The sequence below is a fragment of the Saimiri boliviensis genome, chromosome 5 (genome assembly GCF_048565385.1).
Source record: "Saimiri boliviensis isolate mSaiBol1 chromosome 5, mSaiBol1.pri, whole genome shotgun sequence".
NCBI classification, from domain to species: Eukaryota; Metazoa; Chordata; class Mammalia; order Primates; family Cebidae; genus Saimiri; species Saimiri boliviensis.
The window spans coordinates 39,909,001-39,923,347 of record NC_133453.1 but is presented as its reverse complement, the minus strand read 5'-3'; the positions used below and the strand labels follow the sequence as shown (position 1 = coordinate 39,923,347).

The following is a 14,347-nucleotide window of genomic DNA, read 5'->3' as shown; positions in this document are numbered from 1 at the left end:
GACAATTTTCCAAAATAATTTCTTGTTACCTAAATAGTACGTTTGTTTCTTTCAGAATGTAACAAAATCAGGATTAAAAGGGACTCCTTATATGACTGAAGTCCGGAATTGTTTTGAGATTCTGTAGAATTTATCATTCTGTTTTTCTGAAGTCTGAACACACGGTTAGAACCTTCTAACCTGACAGGAGACAGGAGAGAAACTCAAGACCTGCTCTAGCAACTGGTTGATTTTTTTTTTTTTTTTTAGACAGAGTTTCGCTCTTGTTACCCAGGCTGGAGTGCAATGGCGCGATCTCGGCTCACCGCAACCTCCGCCTCCTGGGTTCAGGCAATTCTCCTGCCTCAGCCTCCTGAGTAGCTGGGATTACAGGCATGTTCCACCATGCCCAGCTAATTTTTTTGTATTTTTGGTAGAGACGGGGTTTCACCATGTTGACCAGGATGGTCTCGATCTCTTGACCTCGTGATCCACCCGTCTCGGCCTCCCAAAGTGCTGGGATTACAGGCTTGAGCCACCGCGCCCGGCGCAACTGGTTGATTTTAATGAATGCTGGATCTTGAGCTCACATCTCTCAAGTTGTAATTTTTCCATTTCTAGCCATGAGACCCCCAAAGTCCCATACTTTATTATGAAATATGACAATAGAAGGTAATGAGAATAATTTTTAAATATAATAGCTTCCAAAGTATTAAACAAAAAATAGGAAAAGGGTACCTCTTGTACATTTGTGAGCTCTAATGAAAATGTCATTTCAGAATCTCACTTTGTACTTCACTGTCCTTCCAATCAATGTTATTCTATATTCATTATGTACATGACAAAATACTAGATTCTAGGGAAGTAACAAATAAAGACTATCTGACCATGGCCCATGAAGAGCTTACAATCTAAAGAGAAAGCATTAAAACAAATAAATTGTAATAAGCAAAGCTTAAATGTTAAGACAGCGCAAAACAGGGGATAGGGAATACACACATTCATTATTCAAACAAAGAATTCTGAAAACTCTTGACTGATATGGATATGCATATATGTACATTACGCATACCTAGAGTTATAAAACATTCAGAAATACACTGCAAGAGAAAAAGCAGCAAATGAATCCTGCAATTGTTGCTACAAATAGCAATAGATGCAAGTCTAATCAAGAGCCAGCAATTTAGGAAACAGGAAAGAAGGAGGTCAATAAGCAAGCTTTTAGTGACAGAACAAAAATGAAGATGCACTTTAAGTTATGCTGCTGGTTAGGAGAGGATTACCTGAACTTCTTCAAACTCACTCCAGTACACAGCAGAGGCACTCTTGGAGGCTGTATCTGGGAAGATAAGAAGCTACTTTCCTGTGTGTTCCTTTCATTTTCATTTTAAGCATACATGAATCCAGTGGTGATAAAACTGTATGTTATACTACTGTGTTAATGGAAAGATAATGTGTGTATTTTGCATAAGTTAACATACAGATTCAATAACTACACTTTTTCCTTTTATCACAGGTTAAACAATACAAAACTCTTATTCTAAGTTTATTGATCTTGACTATTTAGACTAAAAAGTGCTTTCTCTGATCCTTTTCAGGCTAAATTTACTAGCAGCATCATTTTGTGTTATCAGTTTGATTTCACTGATTAGAGTTTTTATACCTAGTTATATATTATCAGTAAAATAACTGTAAGAATACTTAAGATAAATAAAGCTAAATCAGTATACAGTTAACATACGGCTTCCAGAGCAGGAAACATTCCAGAACAGGAAACAGAAAAGTTTCAAATTAAATAAATAATCCACTGAAATGATGGTCACGCAAATCAAGAATCAAAACATACTGTACACTCAACTGGAAAAAATTTGACCAAAGCATTTCAAAATATGGAAAGGCAAAGAATGGGGAAAGCCAAAGCAACTATCAGAATGAAAAATGGCAGAAAGAAAAATTTCCAGATCCACAAGCAGAGAAAACTATAAAACTTAAAATTTATGTGTTTTGACATACATATTTCATGGCACTATGTAGAAAATTATTTTTCTTCAGCTCTCCTACCTCATTATTCGAATCTTGAATAACTTTATAGAGAGCTGGTACAAGTGTTTTTTTCCGGTGTAAAGTTGCCGCGTAACTGGTGATCTGAGTGTCAGGTAATGCCTAAAAGAAACCACAAAAGGAAAACAAAAGTGAACTTAATGCTTTAGAAGTCAGGAACTTTATTTTACACAAGTAGTTCTTGTATAGATTCATAATAAACTCAAGTAACAAAAGTAAAAACAATTAATATAAAGAAATAGGCTGGGCGCAGTGGTTCATGCCTGGAATCCCAGCACTTTGGGAGGTCAAGGCGAGCATTATCACTTGGGGTCAGGAGTTCAAGACCAGCCTGGCCAAAACAGTGAAACCCTGTCTCTACTAAAAATACAAAAATTAGCTGAGTATGGTGGTGGGCGCCTATAGTCCCAACTATGCAGGAGGCTGAGGCAGGAGAATAGCTTGAATCTAGGAGAAGGAGATTACAGTGAGCCAAGATCATGTCACTGCACTCCAGCCTGGGTGACAGAACAAGACTCCATCTCAATAAAAAAGAAAAAGAAAGAACCATCAGAGTTAAAACAAATTAAGTTAGGATGTTATAGTATACAATTCTTCTACTCAACTATAAATACTGATTAGAAATCACACATTATACCAAGATTTCCTGAAATGAGCCATCTTAAATTAATCTAATTTTTTAAAAAAATGTAGGATGTTTCAATTCTTGCATTTAAGTTTTGCCAAAACATTTCCATATAATTCATAAATTACATAGTTTTCCATCTAAACTATTTGATTTTTAATTACAGTATGGAAAAACATAGGCCCAAATCCTGTTTTTGTGTCTTATTAAAGCTTGGTGGATCTTGTCTTTTACTGAATATATTTTTAAAATGTCGTCTCAGCAATTCTAACAACTATTTTCCTTTTTACATATCATCTTCTAGCCTTTATTCATATTAGTATCATTTTTAAGAACTGCAATTATAGAAACATGTTATTTCGTATTTTGTCATTTCTACTCCTGCCATATTTGTATATGTTCCTCCATAGAGCATATATTCACTGTTTGAATTACTGACATATAGAATAATATAATCCATTCTGATCTCCAATCCAATTTACCTTGAATTCTGATAACCATTCTTCCACAACACAACGGTCAGATCCCAGCATTTTCTTTTACCTTCTACTCCTCTTTTATCTCTAAAAGAAAAAAGCATTGAAGCTGAGGATAGCAGTACTTACAGAAACAACCGGAAATAAATGCTATGTGCCTTTCACCAAGAGAAATTAATCTAGTATACATTTTAGATAAGGAGGCTTGTTTTAGTTTGGAGCACAATTAAAAGAAAATTTTTCAGAAGTAAGTTCTAGCTCAGCATGGTGGCTCACCACCATGAACTTACAAATCTCAGCACTTTGGGAAGCTGAGGTAGGAGAATCACTTGAGCTCAGGAGTTCAAGATAAGCCTGGCAACATAGTGAGAACTTGCCTCTACTAAAAATCAAGAAAATTAGCCAGGTTTGGTGGCGTGCACATGCAGTTCTAGCTACTTGGTAGGATAAGGTCGGAGGATAGCTTGAGCACAGGAGATAGAGGTTGCAGTGAGCGATGACTGTACCACTGCATTCTAGTCTGGGCAACAGTGCCAGACCCTGGCTCAAAAATAAAACAAAATGAAATCAAAGTAAGTTTTATGTTTAATGATACATTTGAAATCTATTATCCTAATGTTTTCATATCTTCCCAAGCAAATTATACTTCAAAGTGGCAAAGATAAGTATCCTGAGTAAAATCAAGTTGCACATTATCCAGACAAACGCTGTCTACACTCTTACCAAATACATAACCAGAATAAGCTACACATCATAAAACGAACCAAGAGAGATTATAAATGACAAAGCCAGATAAACTAGAAAGCAAGGGTTACATATTCAGCAAAATCATTATAAACATATATAGACTATACAAAATAAGGCCTCTGAAGAAACTAGATTCATAAATTTTCTAAAACAGAAAAACAGCCAGGCACAGTGGCTCATGACTATAATCCCAGAACTGGAAGGATGAGGGGGAAGGACAGAGCCCAGGGGTTCCAGACCACCCTGGGCAACATGGTGAGATCCCGTCTCTATAAAAAAAAATTTAAAAATTAGCTGGGTATAGTGGTGCGCACCTATAGTCTCAGCTACTCAGGAGGCTGAGGCAGGGGGATTCCTTGCACCTAGGAGGTCAAGGCTGCAGTGAGCTGTGTTCACACCACTGCACTTTACCCTACGCAAAAGAGTGAGACTCTGTCTCTAAATAAATAAATAAATAAAATGGAAGAATGCCCAAGTAGAAAAAGCAAGCTGTACAGTGGATGTAAACTGTAATTCCATTTCAATACTAAGGTAGTCACCCCTCAAAGTTTCTCAGTGCCCAAGTAGGCAGCTGCCAAAAAGCTAAAGAAGGATTCAGTAAGAAATTGATTCATTCCATAAATACTTCTTAAGCATCAACTATATGGCAGCCATTATGCTAGGATCTGGAAATGTAATAGTAAACAAATCCAGATGTAAACCCACTTTAATGAACCACTTACCTAATGGAGGAAACCAAACATATTTTTGCAGAGATGAAGAGTAAGAAAGAAAGACAGGCAAAAGCACAAAACAAACGAGCCAAATATTGACTAAGGAATCAAAAGAGGCTTCTTTGAGGTACTACTTAAGTTGTATATATTAAGGATCCATAGAGTTAAGGGGAACAGAAAGAGAACCTTCTAAGAAGAGGGAACCACTTATATAATAGGTCCTGCGGCAAGAAAAAGCACAGGAAGTTATAGAATCTAAAATAAGATCCAAGTGGTCTGGAGTACAGAGTACAAAGGGCAAGAGTTGAGGATGGAGAGGCAGGCATGATCCAACGGTATAGGAAGTTTAAAGGTGACTCACACCTGTAGTCCTAGCACTTTGGGAGGCTGAGGTGAGAGGATCGCTTGAGGCCAGGAATTTGAGACCAGCCTGGGAAACACAGCACGAGACTCCCATCTCTACAAAGAAATTTTTAAAAATTAGCTGTGTGATGGGCACAGTGGCTCACGTCTGTAATCCCAGCACTTTGGGAGGTCAAGGCGGGTGGATCACCTGAGGTCAGGAGTTCGAGACCAGCCTGGCCAACATAGTGAAACCCTGTCTCTACTAAAAATACAAAAATTAGCCAGACATGGTGGTGCATGCTTGTAGTCCCAGATACTCAGGAGGCTGAGGCAGGAGAATCATTTGAACCCAGAGGGTGGAGGTTGTGGTGAGCCGAGATCATGCCATTGCACTCCAGTCTGGGAAACAGAGCGAGACTCCGTCTCAAAAAAAAAAAATAAAATAAAATAAGTATCATCTCCAGGCTAAATTACTATTTTAAATTCCTATTTGAGCTCTCCTATAACCACAAATTTGATATATTAAATCTCTATAGTTTCCACCCAGATCATTAAAAAAAAAGGACTAAAAATCAAATACCTTTAGAGAAATATAGTGCTATTAATAATAATTATAATCATAACACATCATAGTTTCCCAACTCTATAAAACTACTAGTTTTAAGACAGTATTTATTAAGTAATTTAAGGAGAAAATATGAAATAATCTTTTGTGAAAAAGAAAAAAGCTTAATTAAAAGACAAGAGCATAAGGTCCTTCATATAATCACATGCCACTTTTAAAAAATTACTCTTTATATTTCTGGCCACCTTTGATCTTTGTACCTACCACCTGGCATCATTCTCTCTCAGCTCTGTATATGGCTGGATTAGACTCAGTTCATACGTTACCTCCTCAAAGAAGCTTTCCTTATGTACTTTAAATCAGCTACCCCAACTTTCCTCCTTCCTCCAACCTCATCACTCTGCCCATTTTCTTCACAGCATTTAGCACAATCCGTAATTATCATCTATTTTTTACTTATTGTCTGTCTTTTCTACTAGAATCTGTATTTTACAGGGACAGGCATTATATCCCAAGTGCCAGGCATATAGCAGGCATTCAATCATCTGTTGACTTTGAGCACCTTTAGCACTCAGTGTTATTTCTGGCCATGACAAAATCTTAGATTTCTGTTTTCTACTTGGTTAAATCTGATAATTTAACTTGGAAAACTAAATACTAAATAGAAGTGAAATGCCTTTTTCAAATATCATCAGAAATTTTTGACATGTAGATGTTGTCCCAGATGCAAGAATTAGTGATACCAACCTTGCCCAGGTTTGATATTAGAGACTGAGTGATTTGGCAATTTTGTTGTCTTTGAATTAACTGACATATGTCAGGCAATCTTCTACTAAGACAACTGATCATTTCAAAGCTGTATCATACAGTGATATATTATAGACATGTTAAGCAACAAATAGGGATACATATCCAATTAATATTTCAACCCCATGTGGTACTACTAGTATCAACTGAAATAACCGAATAAAATAATACATAAAGCTAAATTCTAGATATACCAAGTATAGATGACTACTACTACTTCACGATTTACCTGGCTGGTCACTGAAAAGTTTCTTCCGACAAGTCACATCTTGATTTCCAAAAATATCAAAATGTGAAAAAAAAAAAAAGTGTCTTAAAAGTGACAAAATAAGTTACTTGTGAGCCTATCGAGTATAAACATGGCACCAGATGTTTCCTATGTTTTATCTGATTTAATAACAGGCAGCAGAATTTAGCGGTATACAGCAGCAGTTCTCAGCTTTTTTTGGTCTCAGAATTTCTTTCATTTAAAAAGTTCATTTATTAATTCATTTGAAAATAAGCCTATTACATGTTAACATTTTAAAGTGAAAATTATATTCTTCTAAAACAAAAACAAATTTAGTAAGAATAGCGCTGGTTTTTTGTTTTGTTTTGTTTGCAAATCCCATAATTGGTTCTCTCTCTCTTTTTTTTTTTTTTTTTTTTTTTTTGAGACAGAGCTCACTTTGTTGCTCAGACTGGAGTACAGTGGCATGACCTCAGCCCACTGTAACCTCCTCCAACTCCTGGGTTTCAAGCAATTCTCCTGCCTCAGCTTCCGAGTAGCTGAGATCACAGACACGTGCCACCATATCTGGCTAATTTTTGTATTTTTAGTAGAGTTGGGGTTTCAGCATGTTGGCCAGGTTGGTCTCAAACTCCTGACCTCAAGTGATCCACCCACCTCAGCCTCCCAAAGTGCTGAGATTATAGACATGAACCACCATGCCAGGCCTCATAATTGCTTTTGCATTCAATCTGTTGCAGAAAAACTTTACTGTATATTTATGACAGAATGACAGTGGAGATGGCAAATACTACCTTTATATTAATATGAAAAATCGTTTTGACCTCCATGAACCCCCTTCAAGGATTGTAAGGATCACACTTTGATCACTAACTCTGGAGCAAGGTTGTCTAAGGTTAAGGTCACTTCCTAGCTATATTTAAACCCTCTTGCCCTTTTACTAGCTATACTCAAACCCCTCTGTCCCTCATTTCTCTCATTTCAAAACTGAGAATAATAGCAGTACCTACTTTATATAGTTTTTGCATACTTAAAACAGTTCTTGATTACAAGATAAACATTATATAAGTATTTACTATAAGCATTATATAAGTAATCTTCATGATACTATGTACTACAAAGTAGCTTGTTATTCTCATCTAATAGATAAGAAAATTTGTGTAAATAGGTTGTGTGACCTATACAAGGTAACAGAGCTTAAATGGCAGAACTCAGATTTGAATCTAACGCCATCATTTTGAAATCTATGGTTGAAAAAGGCACTATGTAAACCGGCCCCCATCTTATGCTTCATATCACTCTCCCCACAGCTTTCTATGTTCTGGCCATACTCTTCTTTCAGTTTCTCTACAGCCTTTTTTTTTTTTTTTTTTTTTTTTTTTGAGATGGAGTTTTGCTCTTGTTACCCAAGCTGGAGTGCAATGGCGTGATCTCGGCTCACCGCAACCTCCGCCTCCTGGGTTCAGGCAATTCTCCTGCCTCAGCCTCCTGAGTAGCTGGGATTACAGGCACACGCCACCATGCCCAGCTAATGTTTTGTATTTTTAGTAGAGACGGGGTTTCACCATGTTGACCAGGATGGTCTCAATCTCTTGACCTCGTGATCTACCCGCCTCAGCCTCCCAAAGTGCTGGGATTACAGGCTTGAGCCATCACGCCCGGCCTCAGTTTCTCTACAGCTTTATGTGCACCTCAACTCCAGGGCATCTGTGCAGACTGTTTCAGCCTGGAATGCTGTCCTGCTCCTGCTGTTTAAGTAGCTGGCTCCTTCTGATCCCCTAAATCTCAGCAGTGTTTCTGAACCACTTTATGTAAATAGCAGCTCTTTTTCCATTCCCTAGTACTCTCCATTCCAACACAAGGTTTATTTGCTTCCTAGAACTTTGGGTTTTGTAACTTGTTTATTACACCTCATTACTTACAGATTGTCTATCTCCCCACTGGACTGTAAATTCAAAGAGAACAGGGTACATTTCTGTATTGCTCACTACTATGTATTCAAAGCTAACAAGCATACTATGATTTCTGGACGTGAGACAGATACTTAAAAAACATATATAATCAATGAACCATACTGTTTATATGTCCTCAGACAACTCATTTAAACCCTTTGGGCTTCAGTTTCCTACAAGATTAGTTATTTTCTAACTCTAAAATCCTAACAATAGATTTTAGTACCTTCATTTGAAAAACAGAATAGTACTGACCTATGTAGAGATCTCTACACACTAAAAGTACTGTGCCTAGTTAGAAAATATATGTTTACAGAGTTTCTCTGTAAACACGTGTTTCTCTGTAAACATGTATTTTCTAACTAGGCACATTACTTTTAGTATGTAAAGATATCCACAGAGCACAGCTATAAATAGACTGCAAGGTATCTTTTATTTTTTCTTGAGATGGGGGTCGCGCTACCTTGCCCCAGCTGGTCTTGAACTCCTGGGCTCAACCAATCCTCCCACCTCAGCCTCCTCAATAGCTGAGATTATAGCATACACTATGATACCTGGCCTTGCAAGCTTTATGTTTAATCATACAATAAAAAATTCTGAAGATCATTTATTCTACTCTGTATTACATCTATCCCATCACCTGGTAAAAACTATACTTAAAAAAAGTCAAGCTGGCTGGGTGCATTGGCTCACACCTGTAATCCCAGCACTTTGGAAGGCCAAGGCAAGCAGATAATTAGGTCAAGAGATCAAGATCATCCTGGAAAACATGATGAAACCCTGTCTCTACTAAAAATACAAAAATTACCCAGGTGTGGTAACAGGTACCAGTAGTCCCAGCTACTCGGGAGGATGAGGCAGGAGAATCACTTGAATTCAGAAGGCAGAGGTTGCAGTAAGCCGAGATCATGCTACTTACTGCACTCCAGCCTAGTGACAGAGTGAGACTCTGTCTCAAAAAAAAAAAAAAAAAAAGAACTTAAGCTGATATTCCAGCCATACTACCTTAGTTTCAGAATACATAACAAAGAGGCTATCATAGAAAATGACTATCTTTTTTATTACTATGATAATGGTGACCTTTTTATTATTAACAGTATTACTATTATTTAGAGATGAGGTCTCGCTACGTTGCCCAGGCTGGTTTTGAACTCCTGGGCCCAAGTAATCCTCCCGCCTTGGGATTACAGCTAGGACTACAAGTGAGCACCACTGTACCAGAGGTGATAATAGAAACCTTTATTAGCAAGCCCTAACTACAACATAATGAACAAAATAATAAACTACTGGAATGTGATCTGAAGAAGGTAAAGAACTACTTGCCAGGAAGAAAACTCATAGTACTCGTCTAAGCTGTCTAAGTACAATATTAGCTGTCCTTAGAAAAGTTACTTAACTAATCTCTGGCTTCAGATTCCTCACTTATAAAATGAGAACAATGTACATAGCTATGACAAAGGTTTATTTTAAAATATTTAATAAATCAGCACACATAAGGTCTTACTTAGAACAGTGACTGTACAACATAAATCCTCAATGGATGCTTGCTACTATTTATATAGAAATATTATCAATACAATTATTTAATTTTTAAACAATTTTGGAGGCATTTTTTTCCTGTAGCATTGAAGTACAGAAATTATTTATCCATTCTTTCAGCTAATATGCACTGTGAATACGAATTACATGCTAGATAACAATTAAAACGTTAAAGATAAAATAGTGAGCAAAACTAACTGTGATAAGTCCTCTCAAAGATTTCTAGTGGATCAAAATTATGGGATACACCAAGCTAAACAATTATCAGGACAACATATGAGATAGCCAATGATGGTTTTGCTACTGCTAATTTTTAAACTTGATCAGCAACTATGATGTAGGTCTAAAACTTAGGCATTTAAGACATATTGTTAGTGTAATTACCAAATTTCCTAAGGAAAAGCCCAGAGCTGCACTGTCTAATATAGGAAGCTACTTGTGGCTAGAGCTACTTTGGCATCCTATACTGGATGACACAGATACAGAATATAGTCAACATCAAAGAAGTTCTATTGGACAGCATTGATCTAGATGTAGCCAAGATAATGCAATTATGCTGAGTAAATTCAATCCTTCAATAAATATGAAGTTTAGATAACAGAAGGTCTTTTACAAACATATTTATAAAAGGGAAACACTTTCAAAAATATAATTCAAAGGGGATAATTAAGATGTTATTACATTATGTAAAATTGTTTAATAAATAGAAGCTATCCACCAAAGATTACCAAAAATGCTAACATGTCTAACTATATAGAAAATTTATTCTTTATCCTGTAAAAAGTTAAAGTCTTAATTTTACCTGTATTAAGGTCAGTTTTCTAAAGGAGGAGGTGGCACAGGAATTCGGCAGAGTTCAAGTGGGGAATTCATTTGTTAAGAGTTAAATATTTTCCAATTCTATAAAAAAATGAAAACAGAAAAGTGAAATATTGAGGTAATGTTCTGAAGAATATAATACAAAGAACAGTTTTGATAGGAATTTATAATATAGCTTATCTAATTTTAAGAACTAATTATAGATCCAAAATTTTCTATAATAACTAGCATACTTGTATACCTTTATCAAACCTAATTACTTTGGAGACAGAAAGTCTGAATTTTAATTTCAAATTTGCCATTAATTATCTATAAGATCTTGAGTAAGTTACTTAAGTTACCTGGAGCCTCACTTAAATTATCTATAAAATTAAGTCCTTTGCAGACAAAAATTCTATGATCCTTCTGAAACATGTTACGGTGATTTTTCTTTCTCTCTCTCTCATACACACACACACACACACACACACACACACACACACACACTTTCTCTCTCTCTCTCTCTCATTTAAAAAAATAACCTCATTAAAATCATAATATGCAGTATAAAACCAAGCTTAAATAATAAGTATCATGAGCTACAAAATCATTTTGGATGAGTTTCACATAACTGAAAAACTTACCTTTTATAAAAACAGAACATAAAAAATGTTATTACTGAATTTTTGGCACAAAAACACATTAAAAGATTTTATCAGAATCATTTTCAAACTGCTAAAAATAGAGACTTTTCTTAGAAAGTAATAACTATATTATGTGTTTGCTGACTACATTATGCTTTACTTTCTTGGATACAAAGAACACTGCGATACCATTCTCCTAGAATTATTTTAACTGAAGATATGCCAGGACCCCCTACTCCACCACAGTAGTTGACAGTTTATCTCATATACTGGGCTTTCACTTGAGAGTTTTGTTTTATGAGAAGGTTCTGTAATGGAGGGAAGAACTTGAAAAGGAGAAAGGGAATATCTCTGGAAAGATACAAAAGAGACTGGTAGTACTTTGAGAAGGGGCACCTGATATCATAGAAATAAGATGGTAAAAACTGTCTTTTTGTACCTTGAGAATTTTGAACCAAATCACCAAGACAACTGCCAAATTTTTGAAGCAGTGTAAGTAGGCAGAAGGACTACGTGGTGAACCACTACAGAGACAGATCTCCCACAATCTTCCAGGGCCAAGGAGACATACTCAGTAGGCTCTCAGTTAAAAAAGTAACAAACAAAAAGGGCAAATGGCAAGAACACTTGAGTTTTATTTAACTTTAATACAACGCTAAAATAGCTCAATCCCCCTCTAGTTGAAGGTAATTAGGTCCTTACCAATTTGTACACCAGAGAAAAATGTGATCCCTACTGGGAACACTGCACAGCGCCTCTATGGTTCTTTCATACAGAAAGTCTGGCACACAATTAAAAAATTACTAAACATGCAAAGGAACAAACAAATATGAACAATAATTAAGAGCAAACTAGACAAGAGAATCAGACTAAAATATAATTTACAAGTGAAGTTAATACACAAGGACAATTATTTAAAGACAATTATTAAGTAATCCTGACTAATAGAAAATAGAAGGGGAAATGTACAGAACTGCTGAAGACGTGACATTTCACCAATGAATTAGGAACTACCAAAATAATTAAATAAGCACTCTAGAACCGAAAAATACAATATGTGAAATTAAGAGCTCAATATAGAGCCCTCTCAGCATACCTGGCAACACATCAGTCTCAGAATCATAAGAATTTAGTATCTTGGTCTTAGAGCAAAGGAGACAACAGTGGAATGAATAAAGGATGACTAAACTAGAAGACAAATCAATGAAAAATACCCAATCTGAGGCATAAAGAGAAAAGAATAAAAAACAGAGGAAGGGGAAAGAGAAAGTAGTGAAAGGAGGTGGGGGAGAGGTTTAAGAAAAATATGAGACACACTCACAGTGTCTAATATATATATATATATGTATAACAGAAGTCCTAGGAAAGTGGAGAAATTGATAAATCCACCATTCAAAGAAAGAGTAACTGGAGTTTTCAAAAACTAGTGAAAGAAATCATTCTAGAGATTGAGAATGCTCTGCCAACACCAAGCAGGATATAGTTAAAAGAAAATTCTACCTAGTATGCTATAAACTAGGGATGAAAGGGGGGAGAAAAAATTCACAGAAGTAGCCACAGGAAAAAAAGGAGTCACTCTTCAAAACACAGTAAACTGACAAATTTCTCAAGAGAAACAACAGAAGCCAGAATATAATAGAATAACACTATTAAAGGGCCAAAGAGAAAATAACTGCCAATCTAGAATACTATGCCCAGCAAAACTATCCTTCAAAAATAAAGGTGAAATTTTAAAATTTGCAAAAAAAAAAAAAAAAAAAATTCTCACTACAAGCCTGTACTAAAAGAAAATTAAAAGAAATTATTCAGGCAGAAGCAAAGGAAATGTAGAAAGAAATACACAATATCATCTACTCAGTGCTGGGGCATAAAAAATATGTATCAGGGTAAATAATGTAAGGAAATAAGAGTGACAGTTCAAAACAGTAACTGAAATGCCTTATAAGGTTTAAAGGTTCTAAGATTTTAGCAGTTGGGTGACAGTGGTAATAGTAATAGGTTGTATATATTGTAAAAAGTTAAAGATGGATGTTGAAATTTTCATGATAACCGTTAAAACAAACAAATAAAAAATATATATGAAACAAATTAGAGGGAAAATAAATATTTAATCTAAAAGCAGGCAAAAAATAAGAAAAAGAAAAAAAATGGGCCAAATAGCAAATGACAGTAAGATTATACATATAAACCCAACTATATTAATAATTATATTACAGTATGTAGACCAAGCTTATTCACAGCCCAGGGCAGGGTTTGAATGTGGCCTAACACAAATTTGTAAACTTTCTTAAAACATTATGAGATTTTTTTTTTTTGCAATTTTTTTTTTTAGCTCATCAGCTATTATTAATGTTAGCATATTTTATGTGTGGCCCAAGACAATTCTTCTGCTTCCAGTATAGCTCAGGGAAGCCAAAAGAGTGGACACCTCTGATTTAGACAAAATTCTTCTAATAAAAGACAAATTTTGTTAGGCTGGATTAAACAAAGAAGCACAGTCCTTAAAAAACACACATTAGGCCGGGCGCGGTGGCTCAAGCCTGTAATCCCAGCACTTTGGGAGGCCGAGGCGGGTGGATCACGAGGTCGAGAGATCGAGACCATCCTGGTCAACATGGTGAAACCCCGTCTCTACTAAAAATACAAAAAATTAGCTGGGCATGGTGGTGCGTGCCTATAATCCCAGCTACGCAGGAGGCTGAGGCAGGAGAATTGCCTGAACCCAGGAGGCGGAGGTTGCGGTGAGCCGAGATCGCGCCATTGCACTCCAGCCTGGGTAACAAGAGCGAAACTCCGTCTAAAAAAAAAAAAAAAAAAAAAAAACCACACATTAATTTCAGAGAACTAATTAATGGCAAGAATGCTAT

The 14,347-nt window shown here is 36.0% G+C and overlaps 1 protein-coding gene across 11 annotated transcripts in view; it reads right to left on the bottom strand.

Annotated features, from left to right (window-relative positions):
- The window catches only part of HYCC2 (hyccin PI4KA lipid kinase complex subunit 2), an 87,155-nt gene that overhangs the window by 46,010 nt on the left and 26,798 nt on the right, over positions 1 to 14,347 (bottom strand). For 8 of the 11 annotated variants that reach the window (XM_010336448.2, XM_003925665.2, XM_039470103.2 and 5 more), the window contains 3 exons: positions 10,841 to 10,938; positions 3,148 to 3,228; positions 2,041 to 2,142 (listed from right to left, as the gene is read on the bottom strand). In XM_010336448.2, coding sequence (XP_010334750.1) covers positions 2,041 to 2,142; positions 3,148 to 3,198 — 153 coding nt within the window. In that variant the 5' untranslated portion in view covers positions 3,199 to 3,228; positions 10,841 to 10,938. Of the gene's footprint in view, positions 1 to 1,262; positions 1,319 to 2,040; positions 2,143 to 3,147; positions 3,229 to 4,964; positions 5,061 to 10,840; positions 10,939 to 11,480; positions 14,286 to 14,347 lie in introns of those variants that run through there. The other 3 variants (XM_074399292.1, XM_074399291.1, XM_074399293.1) reach the window with 3 other exon arrangements.